At 44.3% G+C, this 17,359-nt stretch overlaps 2 protein-coding genes across 4 annotated transcripts in view; both read right to left on the bottom strand.

Moving 5' to 3' along the window:
- Positions 1 to 986: 986 nt before the first annotated feature.
- PIGQ (phosphatidylinositol glycan anchor biosynthesis class Q) lies at positions 987 to 9,053 on the bottom strand. Its single transcript, XM_075284090.1, has 11 exons — positions 8,919 to 9,053; positions 7,545 to 8,181; positions 6,730 to 6,861; positions 6,490 to 6,610; positions 6,265 to 6,391; positions 5,969 to 6,122; positions 5,691 to 5,802; positions 5,409 to 5,489; positions 3,021 to 3,135; positions 2,819 to 2,880; positions 987 to 2,131 (listed from the first exon to the last, which is right to left on the bottom strand). Exons 2-11 carry the CDS (start codon positions 8,177 to 8,179, stop codon positions 1,982 to 1,984), a joined length of 1,689 nt encoding a protein of 562 aa, XP_075140191.1. The 5' UTR covers positions 8,180 to 8,181; positions 8,919 to 9,053; the 3' UTR covers positions 987 to 1,981.
- The window catches only part of CAPN15 (calpain 15), a 107,561-nt gene continuing 92,096 nt past the window's right edge, over positions 1,895 to 17,359 (bottom strand). For all 3 annotated transcript variants that reach the window (XM_075284079.1, XM_075284077.1, XM_075284078.1), the window contains exon 13: positions 1,895 to 1,909. The gene's annotated coding sequence lies outside the window, so the exon portion shown is untranslated. The remainder of the gene's footprint in view (positions 1,910 to 17,359) is intronic.

The following is a 17,359-nucleotide window of genomic DNA, read 5'->3' as shown; positions in this document are numbered from 1 at the left end:
ACAGGGGCTAGTCTTCACCCACCAGCTCGGGGAGAACTAGAGAGAGATTGCATAGGGGGAAAACTACAAAATGCAAGTCCTATAAGGGGCAGGAATAGCGAGACTCTTTATGTACAGTCCCTGCACTACTGATTTATACAGAGACGGTGGAAAAGTTAGTAACACAGAAGCACATAAATAAAATGTGTTCATTGTAGAATTGGTTAAATATAGAAGGAAAGGATCACCGACACAGTGTAACGCGCTTTGCACCCGTGTTAGGAAGCCATGAACAGAGCTGCTGGGTCCTGTATGATGTCACTGAGGGGGCGGTCACTCCCCTGTATGATGTCACTGAGAGGGCGGGCTCTCCTCAGTGTGAAAATTGAAAAAAAAAAAAAGCTGCTGGGTGTAAGTAAGCAAGTTACCATCCACTGAAAGTAAGCAGAGGTATTGAAAAATGGAGAAGTGAAACCCAAAGCAGATTAGAAAGTTGAATATTATACATATGGATAGGTATTCTGTTACTTTTGGCAATGACTGGGCTCTAAGTGGTTCCTGCCCGCTTCTAAAATACAGGGGTGTCTAAATCTGGCCAGAGCATAAAGTTTCTATGTGGCACTTATTATCCTTCACTTTGACCTCGTATTGTAACGTGTGCGTAGCTGCCATGTTCTAATAGCAAAAGAGTCTGAAGAGAAACAGCAACCTTAAAGGGGTTGCCCAGATATGGACACTTATCCTCTATCCACAGGATGGGGCACAAGTGTCCATAATGTCACAACCCCTTTTAATACAGGATCGGTCACAACTTAAAGGAGTTATGTTAGATTAGAATAAAACAGGTCTCCATCCCCTTGCAGAAACAGCGCCACTTGTATGAACAGGCTGCATCTGGAATTGCAACACAGGCACAACTAAAGATATAGTCTTTACTGTTGTTGGATTACCAGTTAGAGCCCATCAAGAAGAAAGGGGTCGTTTCTGGAAACAAAAAGGGGGCCCCTCCATATAGGTAATAAGCTGCCAGGGATGGAGAGTGTGTGGCTGTTTTGTGCAGTCTGAGGTCAGTACTTTTACTATTAAATATGAATGTGCACAAGAGAATGGAGCAGGAGGGATGGCACTGACGTTCCACTGCAGATCTCAGGGGGAAGGGGGGGTTACTAATCCGGATAATGCTTACGACCGGCTAAATATGTACCAGATTTATCATCGTGGCTGATGCTGGAGGATAAATCTGGTGCAATTGTGCAGTCTGGGATTAGATCACCTATAGGACTGAATGTGCTCCATTCTTTTTCAATAATTATAGGGCAGGTCCTATCCTGCTCCGTGACAATGGAATGGAATGAACCCCCGACTGAAGTCCATGGGGACAGAACCCACTTGGAAGTCATCAGAGTGCATTCTGCTGTGACATCGGTCCCCCCTCGGATGCACACTCGGTCATGGGCATGTAGCCTTACGTTGCGCCAGAATCCTGGTACATATTAGGCCACACCTTTTCTGTCTTAGCCCCGCCCATTCCCAGGCAAGGCAACAAAGTATCTAAAACATTGAATAGCTGTTTTTGGAGCACTGATCAGTAACTCTCCCCCATTGCGTCTTAAAGGGGTTTTCCAGAACATTGTAATCAATAACCTATTATTGGGACTGGGCAGCAGCTGAAGATCCATCTGACACCATGGACCCTTTGGATCAGCTGGCTGAAGTGGCAGTGGTGCTGCTTCCACTTCACGGGCCATGTGGTGCCATGTTCATCGATCACAGTCTCATTGAAGTGAATGGGCTGAGTTGCAATACCAAGCACAGCCACTATACAGCTATATGGCGCTGTGCTTGGTAAGTCATGAAGAGGCTGATCAGCTGGGGGCCTGTGTGTTGGATAGGTCATCAATTATGCAGCCTGGAAAACCCCTTTAATGACCTTAATGAATCTGTGGGTAAGGACACTCCAGCGTCTCATCCCTCACTTAAAGGTAATGTCGCAGACTCCTCCTTAATGCTGTTTATCCTTCTGCTTCCAGGGGTAGATCACTTCTCCAATGAACAATTTTTTACATAAGGAACCCCAAGTATCCTTAGGGTAACATCTTCTGGATGGCAGCCTGTAGGTTTGCAACACCTGTCCATATGGTAATGGGTTGATCTATGGCAAAAAAAAGAAAAAAAATATAAAATGACCCTTTATATGTGGCCACTAAGAAGCACAGAAAGGGTTCCCATATCCTAATTTGTATGAGGAAATCTTTAGGACTCCAGGGCTGTAAAATAAACAAGTCATGTATAGATGGATAGCAATATTCAAAGGGTTAATTGTGTGCAAAAAATAATCATCCCATTGTGATGAATGAAGTCTAGAGTGTCTTCCATTTGCTTCTTGTGTATGTGAATGCTTTGTCTTATCGCACAGATAACACTAGATGGGCAGGGATTGAGGTTTTGATACATAAGATGTACAATAGCCTCGACCACAAGGAATCTCTGGAAAAGCCAAAGAAATAACTTCACCCCTTTACTACTTGGAAAAAACATCCCAAGGAGCAGAAAAGTTGAGTTAGACCGGGAATAACAGGGTGCAGTGGTTGCAGTTGCTTCTGGACCCTGGACCATGAGAGGGGCCCTAAAGTGCCCTCAGCAAAATAAAATACGCCACTATTCTAAATGGAACATAGTAGAAAGGGGCTCATTACAGGTTTTGCATTGGGGCCTCAAGTTACACCTCTGCTATATAGGGTGTTTATATATAGAGTGTGTCAGACAGACTAAAGCCTTCACCCCAATATCCAACAAGTCCCGGGGAGTGTACTCCAGTAGAGAAGAAGTCGTACGTTACCTGCATCAGTAATCTAAGAGGTTTTCCACTTTTTTGTTCCAACATCTGAAATTTTACACCAGCTGCGGGAGGTAAGAGAGCGCCATTACTACACCGAGCAGACATGGTGTATACAGGTGTATACATGGTGTATATATGGTATACAAGAGAGTTCACATGACAGCATTATTTCCTTTAGCTGCAAAAATGTGCAGAACCTCACCTGCCAATCTGTAGGAGCGACATAGGCGCAGTAAGAGTGCATAGAAAGGGAGTGTGCTCAGGAGATCTATGGTCATCTGGATCACGCCCTGCACCACGATCATGACAAGCCGCAGCTGTGGGAGAGAATAAGGCCACAGATAGAATATGTACCAGGCAGTATAGTGTCGGTGACTTGTCACCATATTGGCCTGCCATGACGTGTCGTGTGCCCTCCCACCTGTTAATTCTGAATGGTTAGGAGAAAATGTCACCTGTATATACGAATGGTTTATCAGAAGCTTGTACATTATATAGTAGGTTTTATTACACGGTAACTTCCTTTTTTTTTTTGGACAAGACACCATTTATGGGAGGTCACTACAGATCAGCCCCTGCTGAACACCTCACACTGGTGACAGGTACTGGTTGTGGTTGGACTCTTGAACTTCCTATTCCATAGCTTATAAGCCTATCTATTATTCACTGTTATAGTGCAGGCCCTTGGCTGAACCCTACGGCCCATACGGTACTAAGGCGTGAAAGTCAATGCCCGCCCTTTAAAGGGGTTTTCTGGGAATGGATGAAAAATAACTAAAAAACTACAAAGGAATATCAGAGTACTTTCAGAAAGATGCAGGAACTTGCATTACATCTATAAAAAAACCTTCCTGGACAGGACAGATTCCCTGCTCCTAATGGAGGGGAGGGGGCAGTGCTGAGCTGGGGCAAGGGCAGAGATTAGCATAGTTGGTTTCTGTTCGGATTATATATTTGTCCGATAGGATTGCATATGCAGTGAACATTGTTGTACTAATACCAAAAGACGGTGGAGCAGCTGAGAAGAGACATGCTGCTGACCCATCCTTAGATCTGTGAAAGACTGACACCTGGAACCCCCACAGATCAGCTGAATGAAGCAGCAGCAGTCCTCCTGTGAGAGCTGCTTCTGCTACACAGGCCAGCAATGTCAAGTTCAATTATCACATGGTCTGTATGCAGCTCAGCCCCATTCAAGTGAAAGGGGACTGAGCTGCAGTAGAAAGGACAGCCGCTATATAATGTATGACAATGTGTCTGGTGAGCTGGGGAGAGCCTGCAGCACTCACCCTGATCAGTAGGGGTGTCATAGGTTGGACCCCCACTGATCTAATATTGATGACATATCCTAAGGGTAGAACAAGCCAATTAATTTTTTTTTAATATAATTTACCTTGGAAATATTTAGTCATAGTAGATTAAAGGTAGCGCAGATAGAGCCTACTCATAATAAAGACATTTAATTTCCTTGGTTAAGGATGACTACACTGTGTAAATATTTGCAGGCAGGATCGGTGCCACGGCCATTGCTGCCAACCCCATATATATATTTCACTGAAATACAACCAGGCTTTACTAATCTAATATTTACATATGTGATCTAATGCCATCTCGCTTCCTTTACTCATCATTGGTTGTGAATGTCTGCACACAGTGCTGTAGGGGGCAACGTCACATGACGAGGGGTAAGCGGTACCATTGTCAGGGGTTTCCCTATAACCCGTTTTTAGGGCACGTCAATAAGGTGGGGGATGGTGCATCAGTTAGGTCCACACCAATACTGAAGATGTCAGGGTCCACATCCCAGGGTTCGACTGAAAGTAATGGGGGGGAAAAGGAAACCCAAAAGTCATTCTGATTAAGGCAACATACACATGACTGTGTGCGTGTCGCTGAGCCATTATTAAACAGCATGGATGACATCTGTGTGGCCTTTTCCCTGTGCTGATGATGTAACATTTATCAGTCACATTGTACAACAGCAGTTCAGTCCCAGTCAAGTGACTGATCTACAATACCAAGCATAGCCCCGCCCCCTTTAGTATGTACAGCACCATGCTTGGTATTCAGTTAAAAGGCTGCAGCCTCTTCTACCAGCTGATCTGTGACGGTCCTGGCTGTTGGATCCCCACCAATCCCATATTGATGACTTTTCCTAAGAATAGGTCATCAATATGTAAGACTCAGAAAACCCCTTTAAAGAGACAACCTCCCCGGGGTGATAATATGATTTGTCCTGGTCAAGCTTTAACCGTTATACAGCGGCTTCTGCAGAGGAGATATAGTATGAAATGGCGGCCATCCAGGTGATTGTAGTACAAGTAGATCTCGAGGGCGACAGAACAGGAGGTGCTTGTTCAGAGCTGCTTCCTATTATGACTCATAGAGGCGGACATGATGTTGATATGTTTAGATAGAGCTGCATTCACACAGCGCTTTTAGCCTATATTTGGTGAATGGATGCCTATAGGTATGTTTGATCTATATATCAGGAACTTATCTGAGACATATGGCAAATTGTAAGACTCATAAAAGGGAATTATTACACAAGGTAACAACTGTCACGCTTGTGATAGTGACTATAACATACCAGGGTAAAGACGAGGTAATAAAGGGCAGTGGTCGGCAGTAGAAAGAGCAGGATTGTGAACAGCAGGGTCCCGAGAAACAGCTGCAGAAGAAACACAGGGATAGAATCAATGACTAAGACATGATAAATTCATATATCATACACCAAACCATAGAGAAGTACAGCACTGTCAGTGAAGCTCATGAATAACTATATACCAGTCATATTGCTTTATATTCAGTATATAAACTATTCACATGCATTGCTATGTCGCCCTCTGCTGGCAATCTTGAGCTTGTGTACCTGATCCAAGTCATATGAGCAAGAGTCCACCCTCTGCCGAAGGACATTCCACTTCTTACCACGAAACAGACGCCAGAGAGAAGAAAGCCCATGCATCTTCAGGCAGTAAAGTCTGGCGGGTGAGAAAAGCGCAGTCAGACTAAAGGCATTTAGAAATCCCCTGACACTACGTGGAACTGGCCAGTGCCCCTCTGATCACTAGTGCAAGAGCCATAGATATAAATAGGGATTATTCTAAAGAAGTAAGTGATAGGCTGTTTCGTGGGTGGTTTGCTTACCTGGCTCCATACACATAGAAGCAATATATGTGGAAGGTGAGGAGTGCAATGATATCAGAGAGAATAGAGAGCGCCACGGACAGCCCGAGACACGCTGACAATCCGATATACCACAGGATAACCTCAATGAATGGAGACATCAGGCGGATGTAACCTGCAAGCAGTGAACTAGGGTCAGGTATGGGAGTGAGGAAGCCATGAAATACATGCTGTGCATTTACCAGGCAGACACACGGGTGAACAGGTGAACTGTATTAGTGTTTCTGTGCAATATCAGAGCTGTAAGGGTAACTTACTAATCCATAGGTGGATGTGATACATGAAGAATCGCCCCAAGACTTCATCCAACGCCCGGTTCATTTTCAGCCCGGCCGGAGCTCCCATCAACCACTGCAGGAGGCCTTGAAGTTCCACGGCCACACGCTATGGTAGAAACAGGATAAAAAAAATAGAGACAAAATCGATTATGATCAATCCAGAATAAGATCCCCGTACACACCACATAAATAGATATAACTCACATCAGCCACGGGCATGAGAGCATCCGCCAGCTGACCTATGTGGTTCCCCTGATAGAGCCAGGAAATGAGGAAGATGCCGAGGACAATGTCTAGAAGCAGCGACAAGACAATATTGGCCTTTCTATGAAATAAAAGGATAAGCCATCGTCAGAATGACACAAATCTCTTTAGCGGAGCCATCTAAGGCCTGATAGCATAACTATGAGACTATCCACACTCTGGAGGACGAGCAGCGGTTACCTCATGAACGATGTGTGGTCTTGGGCCTTCTGGGGACTGCTGATCACTCGGAGATCCTCCAGACGTCTCCCTAGTTGTTCACAGGTTGACAGCTTGTTCCACAGGAAGGAGAGAGGCTTCCCGCTAAGGATCCTGAAACACAAAGATATGATTAATATATAATATGTATTCAAGGATTTATCTCTCTGCAGCCAGGTCCAACTGGATCACACAGCTATAGCGTGGATATATTTTACTGTATTATAGTCGCACCACCTGCCCCCCCCATGGGTCTACTGAACTATGTATATACCACCGTCAGTGCTGGGGAATGGAGCTGCACATACACATTGCTGCTCTATTCATTGCTATGGGACTGCAAGAGGAAGTTCTTAACTCTTATTCAGCAGTTCAATAGAGATGAATAAAATATTGTGCACGTGTGCGACCTCCTGCTCTATTGCTGCAGCACACAGCATCCCCATTCTCCTGACTGGTGGGGGTCCCAGCAGCCAGACCACCACTGATCAGTTGGGTAGATTTCTGATGACTATAGGACTCCAGTAACTAATGGTTTATAGCATGACCGCATAATTACTGTTAGTTAGTTAGTACTGCAACTCAACCCCATTCACTTGAATGGGACTGAGCTGCTGCTGTACAGTGTGACAGATGAACATGATGTCATTTGTGCGTCATGGAGTCCGCAAGCAGCTGACCAGTGTTGTACCCCCACCGATCACATACTGATGACCTATCCTACAGAAAGGAGCACAAAATATGATGTGAGATGACGTGAAATTCAGGGCACTACCATCACCGCTTTACACGGTTACCTGAGACTGCAGATGCTGGTGATGACCGAGACAAAGAACGATAGAACGACGCACACTGGCACAGACGCTTGCTTCATCAGCTCCACAATAATACTGGCTTCCATACCCTCAGATTGCCAATGTGTCAACCTCACCGGCCCCTCATCATACTTGTCATTGGCAAAGAGCAGCTGGTTCTTGGCCACTGTATTAAACATGGCAGCTACTTCTGAGTGTTCAGAGGCAGCGTGCAGCTCTGACAACATGACCTTCCTCTGATCATAGTAGACAAAGACCACGTCCTCGGAGGCGCCATCCTCCAGTCTCTCAATCTGACAGTCCCAGAACTTGCTGCTGGACTCCCGCGCCATTCGCAGCCAGGGCTGGTGCTTGAAGATGCTGCTCAGTTCCCCCAGAAATTTTTCCATCTTCTCATCTGCCTGGGCTTTACTATGGCTCCAGGTTCCCATGACAGAGAGTCTCATGCCCGTCGACCTCTCCAGCTGACTCAGGCATCGTCTCACATTGGCAGGAATGAAGGGGAACTGCAGAGTAGCCAGCACGACGGCGGAGCGGTGTTCTTCCATCCAGCGCCCGATCAGGAGACCGCTCTCTGCCCCCGAGCAGGCGGTCGGGAAGAAAATCTTTATAGCCATGACTGCAGAGACAAGAGGGGTTTACAAAGTTTGATATGTATCATGTATATAAAAAATATACCCAATACTGGGGCTGCCCTGTTATTAAAGGGGTACTCTGGTCACAGAATTGGGGGCAGAGGAGAGGGGGTCCCATGGGATGTATGAACTGAACATTGGCTGGAAATGAACGCCCCCGTTAGATTCATAGCCAAGAGCCAGACTATGGTAGCCCCACTGAGATGAATAGAGCAGGGGCGCACATTTAGGGCTGAATTGGAGAGGAACCCCCCCTCTAAATTGCTTTGTATGAACATCTGAGGTGACCTCATGGTTATGGCACCCTTTAATGGCAAGGTGACCCCTGTCACGTAGCGGACACTCAAGGCAATCACTTTTAGGAGTTTCCAGTTCAAGGTGACCCCTTTAAACGCCTCCAAGTCAAGACAACCCCTGTAAGACTGAGAGGACCCCTTTAAGAACTTCCCACTCAAGCCAAAAGCCTTTGTTCAAGGCCACCCCTTTAAACTACTTCACAATCGTGGCTGCCCCTTTAAGGGTGACCCCTTTTCATGGTTGCCAGATAACAGGTGCCCATATATACACATTGCCCTGATCGGAGGTAAACAACTCGTATCTCCTCAGCTGCTGTAGAACTACAAGTCCCAGCCCCCAGCAGTGTATTATTAATATACCCCCTAGTGCAGGGCATGCTGTGACTTGTAGTTCCTCTCCTGTGCTCCCGCAGCCCGCGGCTCACCTGGCCTGGAGGCCCCGGAGTCTCCGCTATAGCCAGATGTTACATCCGTCACATGACTCTAATCGCTCCGCAAGGGTTAATTACCCTCATCAGGAGGTCACGCTCCCCGCAAGCTGTCATTCAAATCCACTTCCGGCTTTCCTTACTTCCGTTACTAGGAGACGCCGTGCACCCGAGTAATGAGACCGGCTGAAACACGTGACCGGAATGGATGGTTCCGCGGGAGACAGCGCTTGTGGGTGAATGTTGTGCTAGTATGTCATAGACATTATGGTTCATTATACAACATGGGAAGTAACAGGACAAGGGGTTGTAACATGTTTTCTAATAGCTTTATACTAAGCATTGATACTACTATATACCAAGTACTGTGACATCACTGTGTGTATTATCTCTGTACTGTGACATCACTGTGTGTATTATCTCTGTACTGTGACATCACTGTGTGTATTATCTCTGTACTGTGACATCACTGTGTGTATTATCCCTGTACTGTGACATCACTGTGTGTATTATCCCTGTACTGTGACATCACTGTGTGTATTATCCTGTACTGTGACATCACTGTGTGTATTATCCTGTACTGTGACATCACTGTGTGTATTATCCTGTACTGTGACATCACTGTGTGTATTATCCCTGTACTGTGACATCACTGTGTGTATTATCCTGTACTGTGACATCACTGTGTGTATTATCCCTGTACTGTGACATCACTGTGTGTATTATCTCTGTACTGTGACATCACTGTGTGTATTATCCCTGTACTGTGACATCACTGTGTGTATTATCCCTGTACTGTGACATCACTGTGTGTATTATCCTGTACTGTGACATCACTGTGTGTATTATCCTGTACTGTGACATCACTGTGTGTATTATCCTGTACTGTGACATCACTGTGTGTATTATCCCTGTACTGTGACATCACTGTGTGTATTATCCTGTACTGTGACATCACTGTGTGTATTATCCCTGTACTGTGACATCACTGTGTGTATTATCTCTGTACTGTGACATCACTGTGTGTATTATCCCTGTACTGTGACATCACTGTGTGTATTATCCCTGTACTGTGACATCACTGTGTGTATTATCTCTGTACTGTGACATCACTGTGTGTATTATCCTGTACTGTGACATCACTGTGTGTATTATCCCTGTACTGTGACATCACTGTGTGTATTATCCTGTACTGTGACATCACTGTGTGTATTATCCTGTACTGTGACATCACTGTGTGTATTATCTCTGTACTGTGACATCACTGTGTGTATTATCCCTGTACTGTGACATCACTGTGTGTATTATCTCTGTACTGTGACATCACTGTGTGTATTATCCTGTACTGTGACATCACTGTGTGTATTATCCCTGTACTGTGACATCACTGTGTGTATTATCTCTGTACTGTGACATCACTGTGTGTATTATCCCTGTACTGTGACATCACTGTGTGTATTATCCCTGTACTGTGACATCACTGTGTGTATTATCTCTGTACTGTGACATCACTGTGTGTATTATCCTGTACTGTGACATCACTGTGTGTATTATCCCTGTACTGTGACATCACTGTGTGTATTATCCTGTACTGTGACATCACTGTGTGTATTATCTCTGTACTGTGACATCACTGTGTGTATTATCCTGTACTGTGACATCACTGTGTGTATTATCTCTGTACTGTGACATCACTGTGTGTATTATCCCTGTACTGTGACATCACTGTGTGTATTATCCCTGTACTGTGACATCACTGTGTGTATTATCCTGTACTGTGACATCACTGTGTGTATTATCCCTGTACTGTGACATCACTGTGTGTATTATCTCTGTACTGTGACATCACTGTGTGTATTATCCCTGTACTGTGACATCACTGTGTGTATTATCCCTGTACTGTGACATCACTGTGTGTATTATCTCTGTACTGTGACATCACTGTGTGTATTATCCTGTACTGTGACATCACTGTGTGTATTATCCCTGTACTGTGACATCACTGTGTGTATTATCCTGTACTGTGACATCACTGTGTGTATTATCTCTGTACTGTGACATCACTGTGTGTATTATCCTGTACTGTGACATCACTGTGTGTATTATCCTGTACTGTGACATCACTGTGTGTATTATCCTGTACTGTGACATCACTGTGTGTATTATCCTGTACTGTGACATCACTGTGTGTATTATCTCTGTACTGTGACATCACTGTGTGTATTATCCTGTACTGTGACATCACTGTGTGTATTATCCCTGTACTGTGACATCACTGTGTGTATTATCCCTGTACTGTGACATCACTGTGTGTATTATCCTGTACTGTGACATCACTGTGTGTATTATCCCTGTACTGTGACATCACTGTGTGTATTATCCCTGTACTGTGACATCACTGTGTGTATTATCTCTGTACTGTGACATCACTGTGTGTATTATCCTGTACTGTGACATCACTGTGTGTATTATCCCTGTACTGTGACATCACTGTGTGTATTATCCTGTACTGTGACATCATTGTGTGTATTATCTCTGTACTGTGACATCACTGTGTGTATTATCTCTGTACTGTGACATCACTGTGTGTATTTTCTCTGTAATGTGACATCATATTTTGCATTATTCCTCTTCATTAGGGAGACCATAACATTCCTAATAATTTCATCTACTGAGTTGAAGCTGAAGCAGGTCCCTATTCTAAGTCTTGCTATGGCGTCTCACTTTTCTCCTGGTTTCCAGTACCACAGGTCTCTTGGTGCCATTTCATTGTATCAACTTCTTCCCTGCTGTCAGTACCTTTTGGTGCCCCAGGTATAAAGTTGTTGTATGGTTTTTTTTTAAACCCCTGATTCTGATGTTACCCCTGTGTCGTTCACATGACCATGGACCGTATATCACATGACCATGGACCGTATATCACATGACCATGGACCGTATATCACATGACCATGGTTAGAATTTCATCCACTAGAGGTAAGCTGAATGAATGACAGCAAGCACATTTCTAGAAAACCGTGAGGAATTGTTACACAAAGTATATTGGAAAATTGTACAACTTTTCATTATACAAACAATAACATTTGTTTCTCAATATTGGTCTGAAAGTAGTGAACTCCTTTACAGGACTGAGGGGCCGTTCACACGGAGTAACGTGGCACACATTGTGCTCCAAATACACGTGTAAAATCTATTTTGTATAACGCGCGTAATTTTGCATGCGATATATGGAAAAAAAGCCATTGAACTCAATGGCTTACTGGATTTTCCACGTGTATTTGGAGCACAATGCGCGCCACTTTACTCCGTGTGAACGGCCCCCCAGGGTGCTAAAACCTTCCCTTAAGAGCTTTTCCCATCTTTAATTAATAGATACTTTGTAATAATGGGGACATTATTAATGCATTTACAACTTGACTCATGACGGCTAGAAAAAGCGCTTAGTGCACAAAGTGATCGTCGCCTGATGCTACACACATGTGCACCTCTCCCTATGCTGGCTGGTTTTACATTTTTGGAATAAAGTGGACCTTTCTACACATGCTCCTTCTTTTTGCACTGCATTTACAACTTTGCCATAATGACAATAAAAGTAATGGTATACTTAGTAAATGTAACAATGCACTGAAGAATAGAATGCGATAACACAGCAGTGTGATGATATAAAGCAGATACACAGTGTGGGCTGATAATAAATAGTGTATTGTAGTGGAGCTCAAAGTAATCATATAATGGCCCAGTCTAATAAGGCAGTAATGTTATTACAGGCCGGACAGTATAATAGTGCAGTCACCTTATTACAGGCCAGACTGTGTCATGATACTTTATAGTAACTTAATAACTCCCACTTAGTAATGCAATAAAGCTAAACTGCCCTACATAACGCTGAACGCCAGCCGTGCCCCATCTAACATATCACCGTTACCCAGAGCGGTATTATAAATGGACGACGGTGACTTATATTAATAAAATGACAGTATATATAGTATATACTCACAGACAGCACAGAGAACGTAACTTACAGCATAGCAGACCTGGACCACTACAGATAACAAGGAATCCGCCCTCCTTCCAGGGCTACGGGGAAACCGCCCAGAGCTGCTCATGTGCTGATGTTGTAAAAAAGTTATACTGCCATATGGACTAATAATTACTGAAGGGGGCACTGTGTATGGGGAAGCCTGTGTGACACTGATCATGGGGGAACTGTTCTATGTTTGGTAGCACTCTGACCGGCACAGATAATGGGAGTAATATGAAGGATATGATGGGTGTCCATGCGGAGTCAAGGTCCATTTTCGAGGCACCTACATTGCAAAAAAAAAGTAGGAGTGAGAATTATTAAGAGATTGGAGTAGGAAACATCTATCTTAATAAAGTCTGGAAGTGTTGTAGATTTACTATATAGCACACTCCAGGTTTCTGGCATGAGTTATAGTAAATTTGTTAGGCTGAGGCCCCACTCCACCCTTGTTCATATTAAGGGGCAAGTGGGGCACAAAAAGAGGGAAATGACGTACCAAAGATGGGAATGGACACAGACGGACAGTGCTCTGTTTGCATCCTTCACTCTACTATCATTAATGCCTGCTGCTGTCATCCTATGATAGATAAGCACAACGGACTACATGTCATAACAGTAGTGTGAATATACTCTAAGGCTATTTTACATTGTAGTCGGAGACTCCGTCACAGCGTCCATCTAAGTCTCTGGAAGAAAAAGTCCTGCGTGCGCCACTCATCCAGCACTGTCAGTAAAAAGACAATGGACACCCAACAGACCCCATTATAGTCAATGGGTCTGTCAGTCTCCGTTTGTGTCTGCTATTCATTAGTCTAGTCCTCCGATGGACCAGAACAACAGACACCCCAGCACAGATGTGAATATAACCAAACTCTTATGTACAGAACTTGTGCCCGCTGATTTATCCTACACAAAAAACACATAAGATTGGAGCTAAATATATATTTAATGCTGCACTTATCATAGCATATAAGTATCTGTGAAACAAAAGCATAAAATAGTAAAAATACAAATATAGATAGATATTATGGCTGAGACTCAAACCACACATGTACATAAAACACCATTTATAGGACACCATTGGTGTTGTCATGTCACAGATCCAGCACATTGGGGAAAGTGATTGTCATGTGTCAGACCTGCGTAGTTGCTGGTTTTTCATATACTAATACTATAATACTGCCCCCATGATTTATCTGATCTGCTAGGGGGTAGAGTCAATTTCTGATTCACTTATCATTCTGGTATCTAAGATGGGGCATCTCCGGATCTACGAGGGCTGCTGGGCGTGTAGTATGGCTTTGCGCGATACTTGTAAACCTTCACACAGTTATCACCAGAGTCGGCCACATATAGGAGCCCAAAAGGAGAGCATGTTATTCCTGCTGGTTTACAAAGGCCCTGAGAAACGATGCATATGTGGGACCCGCTGGATGGAAAGAGGGTGACATTCTTTTTTTGGGCATCCGCGACTAAGATATTTCCTTCAGGATCGGAACATATCCCTGCTGGGTTTCCAAACTCATGTTGGTAATTTTCTGAAAGGGATCCAGTACATTTTAGGTTCGTTGTAAATAACTTGACATCTCCGCACTCTTCACTAACTGCGAAGCCCCCATCTGACATCGAGCAAATATATTGAGGTCCCTGGAGTCCTGAGACTTTTTTGACGCCGTGAATACGATGGGTTCTGTCCACATGGAAGGCTTGCACTTCCCCAGACATGTATTCTGCCACTAGGAGTCGTCCAGAGGAGTCCACAGCAATGCCCTTTGGAGACTTAAAATGGCCACCCACTTTAATCCAAGGTGGATGTGAATTTGGACTGTAAATTCGGACTATCCCCTCAGCTATGTCAGTGACGGCTACGGCGCCAAAACGAGTCATGGTAACGCAGTCTGGAAGAAAGAGGACATCATCAGAGCAATGGAAGGACTGGGTAGGTTTCCCATGACTATTCAGTAAATGGATATAGGGGCCATTATCACCACATACATAGAGGGTGCCATCTGAGCACCAGTGAACGGAAGACGCACCGCCTTTCCTTGGCACCGAGATTTTTTGGGTGAGTTCATCCTGGCGGAACAAGAGCAGGTTGCCCACGTCTTCAAGGTCTCGGCAGACTTGAGTGGTTTTTTTGGAGAGCTGCTGTACATGTGACGGCTTCAAGAGACCAAGGCCAGGCTGAGACGATAGAAGGGGGACGGCTTTTTGAAGAGTGTTCTGTGACGCTACCTGAAGACTCCTGACTGTGCGGACTAGATCTTCCTTTTGGCGGGAAAATTCCAGAGAGCTGTCCATCATTCTGAAAAAGACAACAAATTATCCTGCAAATCGGGACCTTATAACATTCAAATACATCTACAAAATTCAGTTTTTGGTGAAAAGTCCCAATGATTAGGTTTGCAGAGCACAGTACTGGCCGGAGGTCTTGTTCCTTCGCTTACCCTGCTTTACGTTGATCGGGTCCAATTGGGGACCTGACATATGGAAACATAATCCACTTAAAAAGCGGAAACCACGGACCCCATAGACTACTGTACAATGGGGTCTGCTGGGTTTCCGTCCGAAAAAGGTGGAAATATTCAGACTGCAGGAGTTTTCTCTCCACATTGTTTAAGCAGATTCAAGGATGGAAACCCCGAATGGAATCCGGCGCAGGTGCGACCGAGCCTAACCCTGTAATTCTGAAACCAGTTTGTCTCTATTTTCTATCCGTAGTTTAGAGCATGGACACAAAAATGATTTTGTTCCATTACTTACAAGTGATATATAGAGCCGCTCCAGGCCAGTCCGTATCCTGGTAGTGAGTGATAATCTGCCTCTCCCTATCTAATCTACTAAACACACTTCCCTAGATATAATGTTGTTGGAGACCAAGATTAAGCAACAACTATTAACAAGGAGCTAAATACACAGGACAGACATTGACTCCATGGCTAGCTGACATTCCTCCTCTCCCCTCTGACATGGGATATATCACTGGTTAATCGGCAACTTCCCTTTAACTCTTCATCATAACCAACGTGTGATCTATATGTGATATACTGTCTATAACACAGATGTTCCCAGAACAACGTGTGAGCCATATGACCCCCAATAACAATGTACTACCTATAGAAGCCACCATATAAATATACTAGCTATGGAAACCCTACAACAATGTACCAGCCATACAAGCCCCATAACAATATACTACATATACAAGCCCCCATATACATGGACCAGCCATAGAAGCCCCGCGACAATATAAACCCCATATAAACATACCAACTATAGAAGCCCCATAACAATGGAGTAGCCATACGAGCCCCCCTATAAATGTACCAGCCATAGAAGCCCATATAACAATGTACTAGCCATACAAGCCCATATAACAATGTACTAGCCATACAAGCCCCTGCATGGAAGACTTTTCTCTCTTCCGGTTTCAGTATGAAAACACTGGACGCTATTATAATCTATAGGTCTGTGTGTGTCCACAGTAACCGCTATTTTAGCGTTACATCGTTCGGGCGCGGAGAACTGTGTGCAGATGTGAACCGAACCTAAATCATACATGCCAATTCTCCCGAAATGTCTGTGAGGTTCCCACAAAAAGGGGTGAAGTCCCGGAACAATGGGCAAATCCACTGGGTCGTATTATCTGTGACGTGAACACTTTGTGTTTCACTCGTGTCACAATATAAGGGTACGACTGTCACATTACACGTCTGTGTCACAATATAAGGACATGACTGTCACATTACATGTCTGTGTCACAATATAAGGACACGACTGTCACATTACACGTCCGTGTCACAATATAAGGACATGACTGTCACATTACACGTCCATGTCACAATATAAGGGCCTGAATGTCACATTACACGTCCGTGTCACAATATAAGGACATGACTGTCACATTACACGTCCGTGTCACAATATAAGGACACGACTGTCACATTACACGTCCGTGTCACAATATAAGGGCCTGAATGTCACATTACACGTCTGTGTCACAATATAAGGACATGACTGTCACATTACACGTCCGTGTCACAATATAAGGACATGACTGGCACATTACACGTCTGTGTCACAATATAAGGACACGACTGTCACATTACACGTCCGTGTCACAATATAAGGACATGACTGGCACATTACACGTCTGTGTCACAATATAAGGACATGACTGGCACATTACACGTCCGTGTCACAATATAAGGACATGACTGTCACATTACACGTCCGTGTCACAATATAAGGGCCTGAATGTCACATTACACGTCCGTGTCACAATATAAGGACATGACTGTCACATTACACGTCCGTGTCACAATATAAGGACATGACTGGCACATTACACGTCTGTGTCACAATATAAGGACATGACTGGCACATTACACGTCTGTGTCACAATATAAGGACA

This window comes from Leptodactylus fuscus, chromosome 8 (assembly GCF_031893055.1).
Source record: "Leptodactylus fuscus isolate aLepFus1 chromosome 8, aLepFus1.hap2, whole genome shotgun sequence".
Taxonomy (NCBI): domain Eukaryota; kingdom Metazoa; phylum Chordata; class Amphibia; order Anura; family Leptodactylidae; genus Leptodactylus; species Leptodactylus fuscus.
Note: the sequence above shows the minus strand (reverse complement) of the source record. Positions and strands in the feature narration are given on the sequence as shown.

What these genes read in the sequence shown, in the direction of transcription:
- PIGQ (XM_075284090.1), bottom strand. Translation starts at nt 8,179, where the DNA reads ATGGCTATAAAGATTTTCTTCCCGACCGCCTGCTCGGGGGCAGAGAGC. An exon ending in ACCAGCATCTGCAGTCTCAG is followed by an intron (nt 6,862 to 7,544) that starts GTAACCGTGTAA and finishes TTTGTGTTTCAG; the next exon opens with GATCCTTAGCGGGAAGCCTC. An exon ending in GACCACACATCGTTCATGAG is followed by an intron (nt 6,611 to 6,729) that starts GTAACCGCTGCT and finishes TTTATTTCATAG; the next exon opens with AAAGGCCAATATTGTCTTGT.